This window comes from Sinocyclocheilus grahami, unplaced genomic scaffold (assembly GCF_001515645.1).
Source record: "Sinocyclocheilus grahami isolate Dianchi unplaced genomic scaffold, SAMN03320097.WGS_v1.1 scaffold347.1, whole genome shotgun sequence".
In the NCBI taxonomy this organism is placed as follows: Eukaryota; Metazoa; Chordata; class Actinopteri; order Cypriniformes; family Cyprinidae; genus Sinocyclocheilus; species Sinocyclocheilus grahami.
In genome coordinates, this window is record NW_015505526.1 from 757,471 (window position 1) to 779,116 (window position 21,646).

The 21,646-nt window shown below is 36.3% G+C and overlaps 1 protein-coding gene across 1 annotated transcript in view; it reads right to left on the reverse strand.

Moving 5' to 3' along the window:
* Nucleotides 1–711: 711 nt before the first annotated feature.
* kif13bb (kinesin family member 13Bb) overlaps nucleotides 712–21,646 on the reverse strand; it is a 33,782-nt gene continuing 12,847 nt past the window's right edge. The window contains exons 17-42 of the mRNA XM_016229072.1: nucleotides 21,242–21,328; nucleotides 20,899–21,077; nucleotides 18,473–18,695; nucleotides 18,226–18,388; nucleotides 17,159–17,305; nucleotides 16,088–16,091; nucleotides 15,781–15,926; nucleotides 15,578–15,697; nucleotides 14,588–14,755; nucleotides 14,348–14,505; nucleotides 12,894–13,026; nucleotides 12,599–12,745; nucleotides 12,127–12,156; nucleotides 11,565–11,664; nucleotides 11,321–11,447; nucleotides 11,053–11,108; nucleotides 9,758–9,876; nucleotides 9,491–9,667; nucleotides 8,602–8,694; nucleotides 7,884–8,033; nucleotides 6,855–6,951; nucleotides 4,830–4,960; nucleotides 4,618–4,677; nucleotides 4,356–4,469; nucleotides 2,915–4,217; nucleotides 712–1,492 (exon numbers count right to left, since the gene is read on the reverse strand). Of these exons, the coding sequence (XP_016084558.1) occupies nucleotides 1,260–1,492; nucleotides 2,915–4,217; nucleotides 4,356–4,469; nucleotides 4,618–4,677; nucleotides 4,830–4,960; nucleotides 6,855–6,951; nucleotides 7,884–8,033; nucleotides 8,602–8,694; nucleotides 9,491–9,667; nucleotides 9,758–9,876; nucleotides 11,053–11,108; nucleotides 11,321–11,447; nucleotides 11,565–11,664; nucleotides 12,127–12,156; nucleotides 12,599–12,745; nucleotides 12,894–13,026; nucleotides 14,348–14,505; nucleotides 14,588–14,755; nucleotides 15,578–15,697; nucleotides 15,781–15,926; nucleotides 16,088–16,091; nucleotides 17,159–17,305; nucleotides 18,226–18,388; nucleotides 18,473–18,695; nucleotides 20,899–21,077; nucleotides 21,242–21,328 (4,465 nt within the window). The 3' untranslated portion in view covers nucleotides 712–1,259. The remainder of the gene's footprint in view (nucleotides 1,493–2,914; nucleotides 4,218–4,355; nucleotides 4,470–4,617; nucleotides 4,678–4,829; nucleotides 4,961–6,854; nucleotides 6,952–7,883; nucleotides 8,034–8,601; nucleotides 8,695–9,490; nucleotides 9,668–9,757; nucleotides 9,877–11,052; nucleotides 11,109–11,320; nucleotides 11,448–11,564; nucleotides 11,665–12,126; nucleotides 12,157–12,598; nucleotides 12,746–12,893; nucleotides 13,027–14,347; nucleotides 14,506–14,587; nucleotides 14,756–15,577; nucleotides 15,698–15,780; nucleotides 15,927–16,087; nucleotides 16,092–17,158; nucleotides 17,306–18,225; nucleotides 18,389–18,472; nucleotides 18,696–20,898; nucleotides 21,078–21,241; nucleotides 21,329–21,646) is intronic.

Consider the following 21,646-nt stretch of genomic DNA (forward strand, 5'->3'; position numbering starts at 1 on the left):
TGTACTATAAGTTTGTTACATTTAAACATTGCAGCGATACACAAAAAAGGTCATTTTCTAATGCGTTCAATTGTCCGCGTATGTGTGTCATTACAGCCTCTTGGTACACATGACAGAATGTGCCAAACTGCAGTATGATATCAAGTATTGACATTTACATGATCTCAAAGTGACATACAGATTCTACAAATGACTCGTTCTGTTGCCTCAAGTGTTTTATTCCAGAGCAATGAACAGTAACCCTGCTGGTTCAAAGGGGGTGCTTTCCATTTAGTTCCTCAGAGTGCATTTTCATGTCTATAAACAAAAAACCTATAGGCTTATAAAAGCAACTGTATAAAGAAACAGAAGACCGTAACTATGAATTTAAAGATTGTTTGAATCAAATAATTCTATGATTTCAAAGCATTCTGTTGTGAAACATATGTATCTCCCATTTAAGAATTTAGTGCCTTTTTTGGACAGTAGACTGTTCTGTAAGTATACTATAGTATATATGAACTTTTTGTACAGTTTCTTTGTTTAAAATGACTTTTTTTAAAACTTGTGTTTATTTTAGTACTTTATCTTCTGGAAAATAAAGGTATATTGAAGATCAACCGTGTGATATTATTCTTTTAAGAGTTTGACGTGTATAACAAGGCAAGATAATAAAATAATAAAGTTTATTACGCTCATCATTGCAATATAAAATCTTCAACATTATTATTTTTTGTCATTACTTTGATTTGCAAATAAATAAACAACAATTTGATCATAAATTACTCATTCAAGAAAAAAAGAAAAAACAATAATACAAAAGGTACCAAACCAACAGAAAATACAGAACTAACTCACCATAATAACACTAAAAAGTAAAAACATTCATTTATGAATAAAACTGTCTGGCACTTTTAATCTCCACAAGTAAAACCCATCCCACCTTCACCTACTGTATGTAAAATCATGAAATGACGCACTCAAGTGAATCCATCAGTATCCTGATTTTTTTTTAGAGAACATCCACATGCACATACCCCCTGACATTGGCTTCAAGTAAACAGGGCACTTTGTGTTATTAAAAAACATTTTTAAAAAGAGTTAATACCAAAAATACTGCTTACTGAGAATTGAAACAGGTTTTTCTATGCGCACTATGTAGTGCAGATATGCATTAGTAAATCAGATGGCAGTTACATCCCTGCAAGTATCAGTGTAGTGTTTCAGTGCCATACCAATAATGTCCTCTGTACACGTCCATCAACAAGGATGCATTGTCCTCAGCTAACCCAAGACTTCCTGTTTTCACCCTTGCATGCTCCAGCTTCTCCTTTGGCCATCGCTGTAAAGGCTGCCAGGTTGGGACTAGATCCTGAGAGGTTCTGCTTGCATTTCTGCCTCGACCGTTTAGCGGTACCCGCCGCTTTCATGACCCGATTTGGTCTCACGAGAACGCCGTAACCAGGGTTGCAGTGGAAGTAATAGCGACCACCAACCGAACCATCGTTTTTACCTGGACATGAAGAATAGCATAATTATTTGGTGCAGAACATTTGAAATCAATGGTCAATTAATCATGGGATTAGACATCATTTCTTAATAATTGAAACCGTTGGTAAGTGGACCACTGTGAAATCTATGCAAGTGTAAATTTCATAAAAAGGCATTAGAAAGCACCATTTTGAGTCTGCAAGTCCGAACCATTGTTTTTACCTAGAAATTAAGACAAGCATAATTGTTGGGTGGTGCATACAAAAGGAACATTTGCAAATCAGTGGTCTTTTGATCACGGGATTAGGCAATTTTTTTTTAAATTGGAACTCTTGGTTAGTGGACCGCTTTCAAGTCCATGCAAGTATACATTTCCTTTAAAAAGGGATTAGTGAGCACCATTTTTCTAAATCATATTTCCAAATCAACAGTCAAATGATCATGGGATTAGGTATCATTTCTTGTAATTGAAACAGTTGGTTAGTGAACCACTGTGAAGTCTATGCAAGTGTAAATTTCATAAAAAGTCACTAGTGAGCACAACTTTGAATCATGCGAAATCACAAGTACAAACAATTTTGCTTGTCTTAATTTCTAGGTAAAACGATTTTCAAACCAATGGTCCATTGATCATGGGATTAGACGTTATTTTAAATAATTGGGACAATTCGTTAGTGGACTGCTTTCAAGTATAGGCAAGTGTACATTTCATAAAAAGGGCCTAATGAGAACCATTTTGAATCTAAATCCACATTGTTTGTACCTAGAAATGAAGAAGAGCATAATTATCTGGTGTTGCATATGACAGGAGAATATTTTTCAATCAATGGTCCATCATGGGATTAGACATCATTTCTCATAATTGAAAAAGTTGGTTAGTGGACCACTATGAAGTCTATGCAAGTGCAAATTTTGTAAAAGGCACTAGTGAGCGCCATTTTGAATCACACACATCCACAAGTCTAAACCATCATTTTTATCTAGAAATGAATAAGAGCATTATTATTTGGTGGCAGATACGAGAAGAGAACCATTGCTAATCAATGGTCCATTGATAATTTTTTTAAAAAGGCACTAGAGAGTACCATTTTGAATCCTACAAAACCCCAAGTCCACAACATGTAACACCTGGGATCATAAGCCTAAGTAGATCGTAGAAGCCATTGGCACCAACGGTCTATACAATCTATTTAGGCTTACGATGCTTTTGGGAAATGCAGCCCTGGCCAGTACAGCAAGGTGGTGGTATTGCATACAGTGTTCTCTAGATCTACTGACTTCTCAAGTTATACATGCAAATGCTCCTTACAAACAATATTTGCAAATCCACTGTCCATGGTCAATGGGTTGCAAGTCCTTTCCAATGACTGGAATCTGATATGCATGCCGGTAGTATCGACTCTACTGATAAATTGATCTACTGAAGTTAAAAAGCATTACCAACCTGCTGGAACATCAAGTTCCACTCCAACCCAAATGCCCTTTGCAAAGTCAGTCGGTCCAACATAACGGACTGTTCCAGATTTATTTGTGCCCACAGTCACATATTCCCCCTCTTTCAGCCAGTCGGGAGTCTCTAGGCTTTCCTCTGAATCTGAAAGGATCTCCAGTCTTTCTTGAGACTCACTCAGTGAAGATAAAGAGTTACCGAGTTTAGTTTTGCCCTCTACATCTTCTTCATGCAGGATTCCCTTGAAAGACTTAAGGCCGGAGGTCTTGACTCTGTGGATTTGGAAAGGGTTGGAGGTGGGAGCAGGATTGGGTTTGACGTTTTGTTCAGGTCTTGATTGCTGGTCAGGTGTTGATGGCTTAGCTGTCTTGACTGGAACTGACGGATCAGTTGCTTTTGAGGCAGCTGGTAGTGCCAGTGGTGTAGATGGTACTGATGCGGCTGAACAAGATGAAGAGACGTTGGCTTCAGAGGTTTCTTGAGGTAAGGAATCAGAAACACTGAGGAGTTTTTGAGGAGATGTATCTAGAGGAGACACTTGACCATGTTCTTCTGATGTCTGGGATTCTATAGGTGCCCGTTTCCCAAGTTCTAGGTCAGCTGGTTCAAGTTTTGACTGATGCTGAACAAACTCTGTTTTAGGTTCAGTCCTTTTGGAAGTAGAGTCTATTTTGGCCTCTGTGCTGTCAAGGAGAGGATGGTCAACATTCGAGACCGCACACTCAGAGAGAGTCGCTGTGGAGACACTTGTGGAGATGTATCCACTTGAGACATCACTGATGGAGCCGTTTGTTGAATCACCAACTGGGCTTTGCTTGGGGTATTCAACCTCTACAGAAGCAGGAGGTGGAACCTCGTTAATCTCGGATGGAACCATAGGAGGTAGAGACTCTTTGACTCCTGAAGAAGCAGGAAGAGGTGGAACCTTTCTGACTTCTGCAGAAACAGATGGAGATAGAACTTCCTCAGCCTCTGGTGAAAGATTAGGACCTAGAACTTCATCAACCACTGGAGGAACAGATGGAGATAGAACCTCCTCGACTTCTGAAGAAAGATTAGATGGTAGAACTTCCTCAATCACTTGAAGAACAGATGGATGTAGAACCTCCTCAACCTCTGAAGAACGATTAGGATGTGGAACCTCAACTTCTGGATAAAGATTAGATGGTAGAACTTCCTCAACCACTGGAGGAACAGAAAGAGGTGGAACTTCTTTAACTTCTTGAGGAATGCGATGCAACAGAATCTCCTTAACATTCTCTGGATTCTCTGAAATTGGAGTTTCCATAGCATGGCTCTGAAGAGATCATAAAGATCAAGATAAGTAATAATATACACAGCATTCAAACCAACTTTTATGTTACCCACTACAACACATCACCAGATACTGTTCACAATACTAATAAGCAGCAGCCTATAATACATGTAGACTTACTATCTGGATGTCAGACGTGGTTTCTGAGGATATGGTGGATGCTTCAGTGGTCTCTACTTTATCAGGAATAACCGGAAATATGGGAAATATGTCTTTTGAAGGAGCCTGTGGAGTCTTCAAAATAAAAGATCAAACATGACTTTTTATATAAACATTAAAAAAAAATTGTATTACTATTCAAAAAGATAAAAATATTATACAAGATTTATTTATATAAATAAAAAAAATTATAAAATTGAACAGACAGATTGAACAGACTTACCAGTTCATAGCTGTTGATGTCTTCAAGACTGACAGACTGAACAACAATACGTGGCACATTCTAGTTGAAAATATGAGTTAAATTTATAAGTCCAGGACATTGTATGCTAATCACAGATTGGTACACTGTGCAGTGATAATACTATATTATGCTTTTCTAAATCTAGAAATGTTTTGTGAAGTATATTTTAGAGCCACAGCAGGTTTTGTTACCTGCTCAAAGGCAGCAGGAGGAGGCTCTTTCTTCTCCTCTTTCTTGGACAACAGAGACTTGAACATTTTGGGTACTGGAGACACTAGAGCTTTCACTGGGGAGAAATAAGATGCAGCAAATCCTAAAAGACCTGCAGGAACACGGGTTTGAGGAGCAGCAGAGGAGCGAAAGATGGAAGGACAGAAGAAAGGCAGAAGAGAAAAGAGCAGAGAACCCATGTGAGTTAAAAAAAAAGCGCAAAGCATGAATAAAGCAAAAACAAAACTACATAAGCGGATCAGCACCTCCAAACGGAGCACAGAGGTCAAAAGAACCGCATACACTTTTTATTGAACATTTTTACTTTATTGCACATTGACAACATGCACCAAACAACTGCTGCAAACACAAACCTTTAATAAGCGCCATGGAGTGCGGAGTTAATGCACAGGCCAGCAGGTCAAGGGTACTAGCAATCAGTTACAGCTTTCAATAACTTATCTGAAGAAAAGTGGTGCTTGGTGACAAGGTGCTAGAAATATGTGGCTGGTTGCTAGGGTGTTGCTAAGGTGTACTGAGTATTATGTTACTTTGAAGTTGCAGTGATATTATGAGTGTCCACTGGAACGTTCGCTCCCTGAAAAATCCCACAATGCACCGCAAAAACTAGGGAGCATCGGCGCTCACTATGCTCCCTTACCAGAAATAACGTCACATTTCTGAAGCGTGAAACAAACCACACGAGCCAACTCGACAAATATAATGACGCATGATAGAAGATTTGAAAAGAATAAACGTTTTTAGTACATTTCAACAAACACACATTGCTAGACAGGAACTGAACACATCTAATTAACATTTATAATTAATATTCGGCTGAAATGTTGTAAGAACATGTAACAGAACAATGTGTTTTAAAGAGAATAAAAAATAATATAAAAATTAGATTGGTCCTGCATGTTGTTAATTAATTCCAGTGATGACGTTCTATTAAGTTGTCCGTTGACGCTGTACGTAATCATGTCACTGGAATTCGAGTGATCACTGTCCCAACGTGCAGTGAGTCAGAGAACTTACCAGTGCCCGGATTAGTGTACACGATCTATTGATTCACGAGCTCGGGAGCTAGGGAGCTGATTGAGACGCACCCCCAGTATTTTTAATGATGCTATGTGGTTGCTAGGGTGCCGCTAAAGTGTTCAGAACATCTTTACCATGTTGCTATAGTGTTCTCAATTCCTAGGGAGTTGCTCTCAGTGTTCTGTTGCTATGGTGTTCTGAATGATTGCTAGGGTGTCGCTAAGGTGTTCTGAGTATTTTAATCATGTTACTTTGACGTTTCAGTGGTATTATGAGTGGTTGCTAAGGTATTTTGAGTGTTTTATCTTTTTTTTCAGTTTCAGTGGTATTATGAGTGGTTGCTAGGGCATTGCTAAGGTGTTCCAAGTATTTTTAACAATGTAGCTATGTGGTTGCTAGGGTGTTGCGAAGGTGTTCTGAGCGTTTTTACTATGTTGCTAAGGTGTTTTGAATGTTTGCTAGGGTATTGCTATGGTATTCTGAGCATATTTATCTATATCGTTCTGAATTGTTGATAGGGAGTTGCTAAGGTGATCTCAGTGCTGTTATGATGTTCTGAATGGTTGCTAGGGTGTCACTCAGGTGTTGAGTATTTTAATCATGTTACTTTGCAGTTGCTGTGGTATTATGAGTGGTTGCTAGGGCATTGCTAAGGTGTTCCAAGTATTTTTTGACAATGTCACTATGTGGCTATGTGGTGTTTTGAGTGTTTTTATCATGTTGCTATTGTGTTCTGAATTGTTGCTAAGGTGCACTCACTGTTTTTATGTGGTTATAGTGTTCTGGGTGGTTGCCAGGGTGTTGCTAAGGTGCTCCGAGTATTACTTTTGCTGTTTTTTTTTTTTTTGCTGTTGTCATGTTAGACAGCCAAACTCTGGAGTAAAGTCAAACTCCATCAGGTAATGTAAGCTCAGTCTTAGCTGTGAAGGGGAAGGTGGACAGCAGAAGAGGATGAGGACAGTTACCTGGCTCTGAGTTTTGGTTTTGTACCGACGCCGAGTGAGATGGGCTCTTCGTGGCTGATGTTAGCACAGAAATCTCCTGCCGACTGTCCCAACCACCCTACAGAACATCAAAGCACAGACAAGAAACCATCAGTAAACAAGCTGAACATCTGGATGGACAGTAAATGAAAGGGAACTAGAGTGTTTAGGCTGCTTGCTGGGGTGCTGCTAAGGTGGTTCTGAGTATTTTAGTTATGTTACTTTGCAATTGCAGTGGTATTATGAGTGGTTACTAGGGCGTTGCTAAGGTGTTCTAAGCATTTTTATGTTGCTATGGTATTATAAGTGGTTGCTAGGGTGTTGCTAAGGTTTTTATCCTTAGGTGTTCTAAGTAATAAAATTAACCTGAAAATGAAACTATGCAAATACTGGACAAATCCGAGTATACTGGATGTTACAGAGTGATCCCAGTAATAAATTATCAGGTCTGGGTAGTAATTGATTACATGAAATCTGGATTTCGTAATCAGTTTCCAAAAATTAAGTACTTGTATATAGATTAAATTACATTTTAAAATGCTTGTAATCAGACTACAGTTATATTTTACCTATATTTACACAATAGAAATAATTTATTCATAATTTATTGATTCTCCCTAATTCTTTTTCATCTTTTACATTTTTCTTTCTAAGATGCCAACATGACATGCAGGTTAACAAAATATTTCATTTTTTACGGAAGACTTACAGAAAATGTTTGACCTCTGTCATTGCCAACAAAGGGTATATTATAACAAAGTATTGAGATGAAATTTTGTTATTGACCAAATACTTGTTTTCCACCATAATTTGCAAATAAATTCTTTAAAAATCCTACAATGTGATTTTCTGGATTTTTTTTCTCATTTTGTCTCTCATAGTTGAGGTATACCTATGATGAAAATTACAGGCCTCTCTCATCTTTTTAAGTGGGAGAACTTGCACAATTGGTGGCTGACTAAATACTTTTTTTCCCCACTGTATATATAAAGCAGACACAGTGTGTCAGACCTGTCTGAGACGGTCCAGCGTGAGGATGTTGTCTACTGCTAACACACTCCGCAGGTATTTCTCGATGGCGGCTTCACTGTCGGCTCCTGGGTTGTCGGTGCTGGCGGCCAGTCGGGCGAGCATCTCTCGGTCCTCTGAGCTCTGAATGTCCTGTCAACAAATGCACACACCTGCTTCTGTTACCTGCTTCTCACAGATTTCTGTACAGTGCTGTTCAAAAGTTTGGGGTCAGTAGGATTTTTTTGAAAGAAATAATTATTCTTCTATTCAGCAAGGATGCACCAAAAGTGACAGTAAATCCATTTAGAATGTTACAAAAGACTTTATTTCAAATAAATGCTGTTCTTTTGCATTTCACATTCATCAAAGAATCAACATTGACAATCAGAAATGTTTCTTGAGCAGCAAATCAGCATATTAGAATGATTTCTGAAGATCATGTGACACTGAAGACTGGAGTAATGATGCTGAAAACTCCGCTTTGAGCACAGGAATAAATTACATTTTACTATATATTCAAATGGATTATTTTAAATTGCAATAATATTTCACAATATTACTTTTTTTTCTCAAATAAATGCAGTCCTGATGAGCATAAGAGACTTCAATCAAAAACATAAAAAAAATCTTACAGGCCTCAAACTTCTGAACACTAATGTATAGTATAACAAAATTCACATTGCTCAAACAAGAAAAGATCATGTTGCTCTTCACGTACCCCTGGGATATTTGAGACGATCTCAAACGTGACTCCACAGCCGTGGATCGAGCTGCGGTGAGACATTCTCCTCAGCAGACTTTGAGCAAAGCCCTGCAGGAAGAGATCCGATCGATGAAAGAGCACTCAATAAAAAACACAAAAATAACCCCATCAGTCGAGTCACACATTAAAGGGTTAGTTCACCCCAAAATGAAAGTTCTGTCATTAATTACTCACCCTCGTGTTGTTCCAAACCCGTAAGACCTTCGGAACACAATTTAAGATATTTTTTATTAAATCTGAGGGCTCTCTGACCCTCCCATAGACAGCAAGGTAACTACCACGTTCAAGGTCCAGAAAAGTACCAAGATGATCGACAAAGTATTCCTTGTGACATCAGTGGTTCAACTCTAAAGTTACGAAGCTACGAGAATACTTTTTTTGCGCAAAGAAAACAAAAATAACGACTTTATTCCACATTTTCGTCTCTACTGCGTCACTTGACCATGACGCAAGCGTGTGGCGGCGCTGACCCAGATCTCGCGTCATGATACTGTCGTGAACGCGCGTCCACAAGTGATGCAGTAGAGACGAAAATGTGGAATAAAGTCGTTATTTTTGTTTTCTTTGTGCAAAAAAGTATTCTCGTAGCTTCGTAACTTTACAGTTGAACCACTGATGTCACACGGACTACTTTGCCGATCATCTTGGTACTTTTCTGGACCTTGAACGTGGTAGTTACCTTGCTGTCTATGGGAGGGTCAGAGAGCCCTCAGATTTCATCAAAAATATCTTACATTGTGTTCCGAAGATGAACGAAGGTCTTACGGGTTTGAAACAACACGAGGGTGAGTAATTAATGACAGAACTTTCATTTTTGGGTGAACTAACCCTTTAAGCGTCACACCTGTCGTCCGGTGAGGTTCACGCAGATGCGCTTGCGCAGGACCAGCTGCAGTTGTGCGGGATGACTGAGCAGAACCATGGTGCGGACTGTGAGGTAAATCCGGTGATCCGGCCCCTTCACTCGATTCAGCTCAGGACTGTCATGAACGGTGCAGTCCCATGATGCCTCTGTCTTCACCTGTGGGAAGAGAGTGTTTCCTTCATGTCATGTGGAATATCGTGGTGCAGTTTTTTTGTTCCACTGAGAAGCAAAATACTGTCTCCTCACCTCATTATCATAGTATTTGACTATCTGTAAGTCCATGAAATCATCTTTATCTTCTCTGTCGAGTGCAGCATCTAGACCTCCAGCTAGAGGAGCGGACAGATGATCACGGAAGTCATCAGCTGTAGATAGACAGAAGAGAGAAATGTTGATCACAAATAGTTCATACAACAGTCACTTTTTGTTCATACAACATCCCAACTTTTTGGTCAGCTGAACTCAATTTGTAAAATATTTACTCAAAGTCCCTCTGAGATTTTAAGCCGATATTTCAATATTTGAACAACACATTCACATGTTCACAGTTCTCTGATCAGTCAGTTCATGGTCACATCAGGGTGTTTGTATTAAACTAAAACTATTAAAATGAACACAAAAGTTTGTAATAAAATTAAATATAAATAATACATGAAATACTAAAATCACTAACTGAAAAAAAAACAGTAATGTGTGTGTGTATGTGTATATAAACTAATAAAAATGACAAAAGCATGAGACAATTACTAAAACTTAAATGGAAATAATAATAATATAAAAATAAAAGCCAATTCAAAATATTAACAAAAATAAAATGGTATATAATACTAAAATAACACGCATTTATGCAAATCAAATATTTCATCTTTTAAAAAAGCTTTTTCATTTAGATATTTTATAATTATTTATTTAACATTTTTTAATCATTTAATTACTATCTTTGGCAATAAAGGCAGTTAAATGTATTTAAAACTCTTATGTTTTGTATTGTATATACTCTATATTAGATCATGCTATCAACTCAACATGCTAACAAAATGTTCTCAATAAAGCTGAAATTAAATAATACATAAAAATTACAAACAATAGAAATGTTACACTGAAAACTAAATGAAATAAAATTACTAACTGAAAATAAAAAATCCAACTGAACAACAAAAAAGCCTTAATACTAAATAGTAATATTAAAAAACAAAACTAATAAAAATGCCAAAAGTACATAATAAAATTATGAAGAAAAAAAAAATCAGGTAAGAATACAAAAATACCAGTTTTAAAATAATTTTAAAGTTAACGAATTCACTTGACATTTTCATTACTTTATTATTTGAAGCGATATTTGTGTGTTTTATACATATTAGATTGTGTTAGCATCTCGACATTAAATTCAACTGGAAAACAATTGTGAGTCAGGTTCATGTTCCAAATCATTCACTTATGAGGCCTATTTCAGTTATGATGCACCCTTAGTAGGCAGCTGCCTATGTAGGGAGTAAACATCCAGGCAGCGCACCAGGATTTGGAACACAGTAAATATTTACCGCTGAGGTCCAGGAAGATGACTGGGATGTGCGTCTCCATTCCTGGCACAGGAGCCCTGCAGGAACCGGAGCCAGACAGTGAACATAAGGTTCATGAGAAGAATTCACTAAACTAAATTAACCAAAGAGCACAAAACAATCAGATTGTTGCATTTGAATTTAACGAGTTGGTTATGGTTAGATAAAGGTAGTCCTATGATTGCTTGAAAGGAAATAACATTGTAGGACCAGTAAGGAATAAAATATGAGCAAGTATACCATCACATACCACTCTGCCGGGGCTCCTGGGATACCGCTGCCAGCAGAGGGCACCAGCACAGCGTTTCTCTCCTCCGTTAGCGTCAGACGACACTCCAGCAGCTGCGACTCGCTCTCCACATCCTCTTCTGACTTATCTACAAGAGCCACTTTTCTCTCATTTTCACAAAAGATGTTCCTTCGATGTATTCCACTCAAACACATTTGATTTCTAGAAACCCATAAGCATGCAGGTCATCTACATCTCGTCTTACCGTGCTTGCCAACAAGTTTCTGAAGACGTTGGTCCAGATATTCCTGTCGTTCAGTTAGAGCTGTGAGCCACCGAGCTCTCAGTCTCTCCAGATCAACCTCCTACAAGTACAAACATGCAGAAGATATTGCTTTATTAATATATATCAAGCACATAGTAAAGCTCAGATCTACACTAATGTACTGTAGGTCTGTTCTGCTCACAAAAGCTGCATTTATTTAATGAAAAACACAATAAAAACAGTAATATTGTGAAATATTATTACAATTTAAAATACCGGTGTTTTGTTTGAATATATTGTAAAATGTCATTTATTCCTGACTTCTGACCAAATTAATGCATTTTTGCTAAATAAAACTAGAAATTTCTTTAAAAAAAATGAGTGATAGTGTATATAAATAGAATCATTCAGAAACATGTTCATCAACATATGATCATCCATATTTACATCTCAATGCCGACGCAATATTCAGCGGCTTGTCCCGCACTGATGAACAACAATGACAACCACAGACATATAGAGACATCATTCACCAATTTAAAAAAGCCTGAAAAGTTATTACCTGATAACTGTCCACATCTTTATCTCCCACCTTCAAAAATAAGACAAAAAAACCCTTGAGTCCAGACCTGTGCATCTGCTAATAGAGCTCATCAACAAACACACTCACCAGTCTCATTCACTAATACTCACATACAACGTGTGAGGAACCTTTACACTGGATTCATGAGATATTCTAGCATGTGCATTTTACCCTCATTCAGATGTTAATCAATATATAATATAATATAGAAGCATGTGCCAGCAGTATGTAACTAGCATAAGACACACCCAAACATCTCCATATAAGATGTCACTACATTTATCACTACACTACTACTCCTTACTGTCACTACATTTCTATATCAAATTTATACATAAAAATCATTTTAGCTTAATGCATTTCATGTTTTTTGAGGTTACCTGTGAATTTAGTGCACGTCTGGTTTGAGCTGGTTCTAAATTTTAATAAAAATTAAAGATGAGTTTTTCACCCTCTGGGTCTCTGTGCTTTTGCCAGTTCGAATCTGATGGACTTCCACATTGCCGATGGAGACGTTGAGCACAGACTCACAGATCAGAGGCATGGTGCCGGAGTCCTGGACCGAACGCACCTCCACCTGAACACGCCTGGACTGACCCTCTCACACACACACACACACACACACACACACACACACACACAGTGTCAAGTCATGAGCGGCATCGAAGGAAAATCAGATCTTCTACAGAAAAATGTGTCAAGATTTAGTTTTACACCTCCTTACTATCATTAATGTCCACACAGACCTGTTTGAGCTGAAATATTCCTCCTGTGCAGACGTCCTTAGCTGACTGAACCTCCACCGGCACAAACTCTCCAGCATCATTCAGCTCCAGGATCTGAACCCAGAGCTCCAGCCTGCGGGTCACTTCACTCCACCTGCACGCACACACACACACAATAAAACGCGGAAAAGAAACTTTTACAAAATTAGTTAAAAACCAAATTACAACTGTTTTTGGTGCATCCTAATTCAAGTATTCCCAAACCCCTGCTTTTTTGTCAACCAAACAGTTTTGAACTAAAATATTTACTTGAAGTACTCTCTGGCATTTTAAAATAATATTTAAATAATTGAACATTCACATCTTCATGGTTCTCTGATGTTGGTAATGAAGCACATGACATGCAGGTAATCAAATAATTTATCTTATTTATTAATATTTTACTAAAGTATTTTAGTTTTTATTTAGATTTTTTTTTATTAAAATTATTTTACAATGATTTTTAAATTTTAATTCCACATTAAATGTTGGTTGATTGGTTCACATTATGCATGTGATCAAATATAATTATTTTATTCATATTCATATTTTACAAAAATATTTTATTAAGTGTTTGATTTTGATTGTTTTAAAATTCTAATTACTTTAAAATTATTTCTCAAATGTCAAAATGTCAGTTTTATGGTCACATGACTTGCAGGTAAACAAATTAAATATTTTATTTTTATTTATTAAAATTGTACGAAATACTTTATTAAGCGTTTTATCTTGATTGTTTTCAAATTAAAATATTTTAAAATTATTTTTTCATTTTAATTGGACATTAAATATTGTTAATAGTCACATGACATGCAGGTAAACAAATAAAAAATTTATATTAATATTTCAGAAAAATAGTTAGTAAGTGTTTTATTTTGATTGTTTTAAATTTAAAATGGTTTTAAAATGATGTATTCTTTTTAATTTTACATTATATGTCAGTTGATGGCACATGACATGCAGATAAAACAGTTAAATTATTTTTTTATTAATTATTATTTTAACATTAAGATTAAAATTACTAATTTATATTTTGCATTAATGGTTGATGGTCACATGACATGCAGGGTAAACAAATAAAATATATTTATTCATATTTTTCTAAAGTATTTTAGTGTTTTATTTTGAGTATTTTAAAAAGAATTTAAGAAAATTATTCATTAACTGTCATTTTACATTAAATGTTGGTTGATGGTCTAATGACATGCAGGCAAACAAATAAAATATTTTATTTATATTTATTAATATTTTACGGTTTTAAAATTATTCTGAAATTAATTATTTGAATTTTTTATTATTTAATTACTTAATAGCTTATGATTTAATTATTTATTTACCCCAATCATCTGAACATTGACTAAATCTAGCTCTGCTGTCACAGAAACGATCTGTGATAGTTTTTGTGTTTAAGGATAGTCTAATAAATGCATGTGTACCTCTCTCTGAGAGAGCGAGTCTTTGCCTGAATCACCCCCAGGTCCCAGAGAGCCAGATTCCTGCGCGGATTTGCCTGTTTGTGACCATAAACTTCAACCGCCACGGCGCCCTCCATCAGAAACTCCAGAAAGTCTTCAGTCACGGCCACTTCTAGAGTCTACAGATGCACATAGACATGCGTAATGACCGACAACTGGCACAAACGCAATGTTTTACTCCATGTAAGGCAGTGTTTTCACCTTGCAGTTGTCAAACATCACCAGACTCTGTGGCTCTCTGCTGCTGGGGGCCGTCAGACCCACTTCCGGGGCGATAAACACGGGTTTCTGCTGCTCCCAGAAATGATACTGACAGAAAACGAAGTTGGAGAGGTGCTGAGGCAATCCTGTCGCCTGCAACACCTTGATCTGGAAATATAAACCCACAGAAAACATTCACGTCCTACACTCAACTACAGCTCAGATCTACAGAAATATGTGACCTGTGCTGCCAAAATGAGTCGGAATGAACAAATCAGAAAACGTACAAATAAAGATCTTTTTAGATGTTTAATTACTATTTGGAGCATTGGGATCACTAGAAGAGGGCTTAATGAACCAATTTTTGTGCAAAGTTTTTCACTTCTTTTGCCTGTAGCTCAAAATTAGACCGTGCACATTCAGACCAAGCGGCAACCTCCCGCTCTCTCTCGTGAAGCCAACACGGAAGTGACTGAAACTGTAATTCATCGACTGGCCGCTAGAGGCTGGCTGCAAAAGCGAGTCAATCCCATAGACTCCCCATGTTAAAATGCCCAACTTTACAGCAGAAAAAAACATGTTTACAGCCTGGTTCAAAAAATGATTTTGGTCGATATAGCTAATTTTGCCCTTCATGACAACTGTGAGCGGGGTGAATTTTTTTTATAACTCATCCGTTTAAATTATATTAAGCCTTAAAGTTCTGCCTAATTAAAGGCGTGGCCACTTGATCTAGGTGGGCGTGGTTTCAGCAACCAGCTCCCGCCTCTTTGCCCATCTTCGATTATCTGGGAGTGACGCGCGGAGACGCACGGCCAAGATGGCGACGGCCCGCTCCGCCCACTTTTGAGCTTCAAAAACTCTCTTCGGAACCCTACGGATGACTTCACGGACACTACATCCATGTTTTTATACAGTCTATGATTCAGACTCATTTTGGCAGCACTGGTCACATATTGCATGTTTGAATGATGTCCTGTTTTATCTGACCATGCAGGTGAGTTTGCGTTCTTGCGTCTCGCCGTCTGGACTGATCTCCGAGCCTCCCGTCTCACACTCCTCTAGCTCTCCGCTCAGACGCTCCACTTCTACGTGAAGCCGACCCGCCACCTGAAAACACACAAAACCAACGGCAATCAGTCAATGGCTTGCGCTCTTTCTAATGGTTAGAACCAATCAGTTTGCGCGCACACCTCTCCCTTCTGGTTGATGATGGGAACTGCGTACTGCAGCTTGACGTCATACAGCAGACAGGACAGGAAGACGTTGGCCACACCGATCAGACTGTGATTCTCCTGCTCGTCGAAGAACGGATCGGCACGCTTGAAGTAGGAGCACAGACAACGAGGATGAAGTGTACACGTGTAAGCATACTTCATTTAAGATGCTCATCAAAACCGCGTTTTTGGAGGAACAAACATTGACTGTTCAGTATTGTTTCCTTTAAGCCACATCATGCTAGTTCAGGGATTCCCAATTTTTTTTTGAAAACCAAATCTTTGGCCTAAAATACATACTACCACGCATTAATTATTAAATGCATATTAATAAAATATTTTTGTTATTTAGTGATATTTTAATTGTTTTAAAATGTTAAATGCTTTGAAATGATTTTCATTTTCTAAAATATTGTTTAATATTAGTGTTATATTTTGACTTTTAGAATTACATTTATTTTAAAATAGTACTGTCAAACGATTAATCGCATCCAAAATAAGCGTTTTTGTTTACATAATATGTGTGTGTACTGTTTATTTATCATGTATATATAAATACACGCACATACAGTATATATTTTGAAATTATTTACATGTATATACATTTATATATTTATATTATATATAAATATATTTAATATATAAACAACCTATTTTTCTTAATTATATACATGTATGTGTTTGTATTTATATATACACATAATAAATATACACAGTACACATTCATATTATGTAAACAAAAACTTTCATTCTGGATGAGATTGACAGCCCTATTTTAAAATAACTAGTATTTACATATTTATTGGTTAGATTAATATCTCCATTAAATCAACTTCAAATTCACCAAAAATGGATGGACAATTATATATAAAGTTATTCTAGCATTATTATGAGTTATAGTGCATAGTTGATTTTACTAATTATTTTATATAATAAATTATACTTAGTTTCCTTAGCCTCATATTAATTGAGAGACTTACATATTTTATTTAAATGTAACTATTTTATAATAAAATGTACACTTACAGTCTCATAAATCTCTCAATGTATATATATTTTCACTTAAAAATAATTATTTTATAATAAAATGTTTACTTACAGCCTCATATTAATCGAGAGATATAGTTTTACTTCCAAAAAAAAATTTTTTTTTAAATTTAAAATAAATAAATATGTATAGAATGAGCTGATATTAAAAATATTGACTATATAAAAAAAAAAACAATATTAAAATTACATCATAATAATAAATATTACATTAGTATCGCCAAGATATCATTGTCAATGTTGCTACAGTTATGTGTAGCATGGTCAAATCTGATAATGCAGGAAGATGTCATGTGATTTGACCTACAGGATTGTCCTCGTCATAGTCTTTCCACTCCTGATAGAGCTCTCTCATGTCCAGCAGCCGGTTCTCCATCTTCTCCACGGACCAGATCTGCTTGCCTTTGCTCTTCCTCCTCACCTCCACCGCCGGCTCGCTCAGAACCGTGTCCCGCTGCGCTCAGGAAACATCAGTCTTTATTATTAAAGCAGCATTTTCACCCGACCCACAATTCAACAGTCCTTTAATAGCACGTACTGTAATGAAGATGGAACGTTCAAATCATTTCCTTTCAATGGTTTGTTTAAATGAAACACTTTCAGTGTTCATGTTTATAGAAAATAAACTAACAGGACAATTTCTGAGTGATGAAATATGTTTTAGAAATAACAATATATATATATATTTTTTAAGTTTGGGTTTGGTATTTTTTATTTTATTTTAAAGTCTCTTCTGCTCACCAAGGCTATATTTATTTGATTAAAATTACAGTAAAAACAGTAATATTGTGAAATATTATTACTATTTAAAATAGCTGTTTTCTGTTTGAATATATTACAAAATGTAATTTATTCCTGTGATCAAAGCTGAATTTTCAGCATCATTCCTTCAGTGATGATCTGATGTCACATGATCTTCAGAAATCAGTATAATATGCAGATTTGCTGCTCAATAATCATTTCTAATTTTTATTAATAGCATAATTTATTAAATCTTAAAGGGGGTCTGAATACTTTCCGTACCCACTGTATATATATATGACAGTGTCTGAACCCTGATGAATCACAAAAACTGATTCACATGCCAAATAGTGATAACTGAATGAATATTTAATTAAACTTATAGTCAAATATTGCTTCTTATCTGTATGTTTTCGAGTAAGTTACACAGACCGTGACGAACACGTCATCCAGTCCAGTTTCCAAAGAATGATTTACGAATCCTTGTTTGCTGACTGAATCATTTAAATGAACCATTCGTTTTGAACGATTCACAAATATGACACCATAAACCTACAACATTAATGTTAAAAATATACGTGGATAAATCCTTCAACAGTCAATCACACGCACACACAGAGCGTCTCTCCTGACCTTGCGGTTGGCGTTGAGGTTTGCAGCCGGTATCTGCAGTGTGACTTTATATTCGGTTTTCTTGTTGAGCTCTTCAGAGATGAATCCAGCCTCCCGAACCAGCAGATTGGCCTTCACGATCTGCTCTTTGAGCTTACGCAGACTTTGATTCATCAAAACCTCTCTGAAAGCACATAAACATGATATTTAGCACACAAACACACATACTAAATACTTCCTGTGGTGTGTAATATAACTCAGCATGCACCTCCCGTCACTCCACTGGCGCAGTGCGCTCCGAGAGGAGCCCAGGCTGGCATTGAGCTGCTCGCTGCTGCGCTGGTGCTGGTGCTGCGTCTGCAGCTCTGTCGACAGGCGTCTGCGCAGCTGCTGCAGTTCCTGCTCGTACATCATCCGCTGTCGCTCCAGAGCCAAGCGCTTCTCCTCCTCATGCCTGCGCTCCAGAGAGTGAAGCACCGACTGCAGCGGCTCTGAGACACATATTTCACTGATAAAAATTCAACCAATAAGAATACACTTTTTTTGTACTATATATATATATATATATATGATTTCAAATAGACTTTATCTTCCTTTGTGTATTAAGATCCCATCTAATGCTGTTGTTTTTTTATATATGTGACCATCTGAAAGCTGAATAAATCAGCTTTCCATTGATGTATGGTTTGTTAGGATAGAACAATATTTGGCTGAGATACAACTATTTGAAAATCTGGAATCTGAGGGTGCAAAAAAATCTAAATATTGAGAAAATCATCTTTAAAGTTGTCCAAATGAAGTTCTTAGCAATGCATATTACTAATCAAAAATTAAGTTTTAATATACTTACGGTAGGAAATTTACAAAATATCTTCAAGGAACATGATCTTTACTTAATATCCTAATGATTTTTGGCATAAAAGAAAAATGGATAATTTTGACCCATACAATGTATTTTTGGCTATTGCTACAAATATACCCCAGCGACTTAAGACTGCTTTTGTGCTCCAGGGTCACATATTGCCTCTGTTGTTGTTTTAATCATTTTCCTCTTCTTGTGCAGTAACATAATACTCCCTAAACCAAGTACATGCTTTGTAAGAAAGAGTTGGATAATAAAAAATAAGTTGAGGAGAAATGGTCAAATTGCACAAGCATTTAATTAAAAATATCTACAAATATATAATAAAGCTTTTAGTGTTGACATGTCATGGAAAAACTGTCCATATAATAAGTATAATATAATTTGATTACTTTTATGTTAGAAATTAATACAAATTACATAACACACATACACAAACATATATCTATATATATGAAATTGTTGAGTGTTAAATGCCTGAAAAAAAATCATTATACATAACAAATATTAGTGGATATTTTGTTTACATATGCTCTTTAAAAAGTCTTGGATTAAATTTAAAAACAAATTATAGAATAAAGGGGAAAAAGTAAATCATTATTAAAAACTAATTATTTCTCATTTTTTGTTAAATCGGATTTTTAAAAAAAGCCTAAAATCTTCTATACACATTTTAAGGTATATGTGATGCTATTCATTCAAAAGAAAAAAAAAATAATGATATGAAAAATATTAGTGGATCTTTTTGTTTACACATGCTCTCTAAAAGTCTTTCTAGATTCAATAAAAAAATTCCAGACTAATAGAAAAATAATTAAATCATTTCTCATTTGCCTGTCAAACTATATGTGATGTTATTCATTTTAATGAGAACAAAAGAATATATTTTTCATGATATATGAGAATTATTAAGCATATCCACAAACTCATAGAAAATAACCAAAACAATCCTAGGTTTTTATTTAGCACAGTGGCTAGATTAACAAATAACCAGACGCCACCCGATCTAAATATTCCCTCACAGTTTAATAGTAATGACTTTATGAATTTCTTCACTGATAAAATAGATAACATCAGAAATACAATAACAAATGTAGATTCTACAGCGTATAATACTTCAGCTTCATTCATCGCACCAAAAGATAAACTGCAGTGCTTTACAGCTATAGGACAGGAAGAGCTAAATAAACTTCTAAATAACTTGGTTGGAACAGCAGCTACGCTAATTATGTCTCTCTTTGTTTCTCTGTTTTTGCCACACTAGGATTTACACAAGCTTCAGTCTGGATCCAGAACACCTGAGAAGAGATGAAGCAACCCCTCAGAGGACCTCAGATGATGCCAACCCTGAAACAACTTACAGAACTACCACATTTTGCTATAAGTTTGATTGCATCATATAATAATTGCTGTTAATAGTGTTCATCGTCTGTTTTATTACGTCTTAAATCGATTTTTCCGTACATTTCTGCCATATGTTCATCAACTGACAGTCACCACTGATAAGCTACCAATAAATATTGTAGAAACATAATCTGCTGTAAAGTTGCTTTGCAATGATTTGTATCGTGAAAAGCGCTTTACAAATAAACTTGACTTGACTATTAGTGGCTAGTTTTGTTTACATATGCTCTCTAAATAGGCATGGTAATTAAAACTGTAATAATTAATCAATTACAAAATTTGTGGAAGAATACTGGTGCAGTGCTGCCATTAACTTTAAATGTAGTTTTATTCAATTTCATTTGGATCTCAAATGGGTTTTTATTAGTTTGTAACATTCCCCCTTTACTCCAGGTTATATTGACTGTAAGAGGTTGTCTGTCTCTCACCGTCGCTTCCCAGCGCTTTCATCATGACTTCGGTCTGTGCCGACTCAAAACTGAAGCTGTTGTCACTGGAGGCGTGACTGAGACGATCCACATCCAGATGCTCAGCGTGAAGACCAGCCTTCGTCACACTCCCCTCCTCATCCTCCACACCAACACGATACACGTTCGACACGCTGATCCTGAGACAAAGAGAGTACGTACTCACCGCACACACATACGGCTTTGGCTCAATTTAGTTTTCACTAAACAAATCCATTTTAACGGACGACAAATCAATGCTTGTGATGGTCTGAGTAGACACACAATTAAACTCAGCCTCCAAGTGTAAATGTGTCTCACTGACCTGAAGAAGTGGTTGTTTCCCCAGAGGATTCGATCCCCATGATGCAGCTGGACGGGAGACGAGACCACAGCGCCGTTCACACATGTGCTGCACACAGAGACAGACACTATATCAATTACATCACATATACACATATTCTTGAATACGATCACTAGCTATAGAGTAGAGACAGACTGATACATAGACATGAGTATGTAAAGCTGGACATCAACATTTTGGGTTTAGGCTTTATATAACAGGGTTTGTGCAGTTAATATAGCTCATTTAATCTACTGTATATACAATGTATAGTTTACTCTAAACATTACATACTTTAACTGTTGTATTATATTATTCGATTAGCAATTTACAATTTATCTACAATACAATTACTTTTTAAAAAATTACAAAGTTTGTATATATATA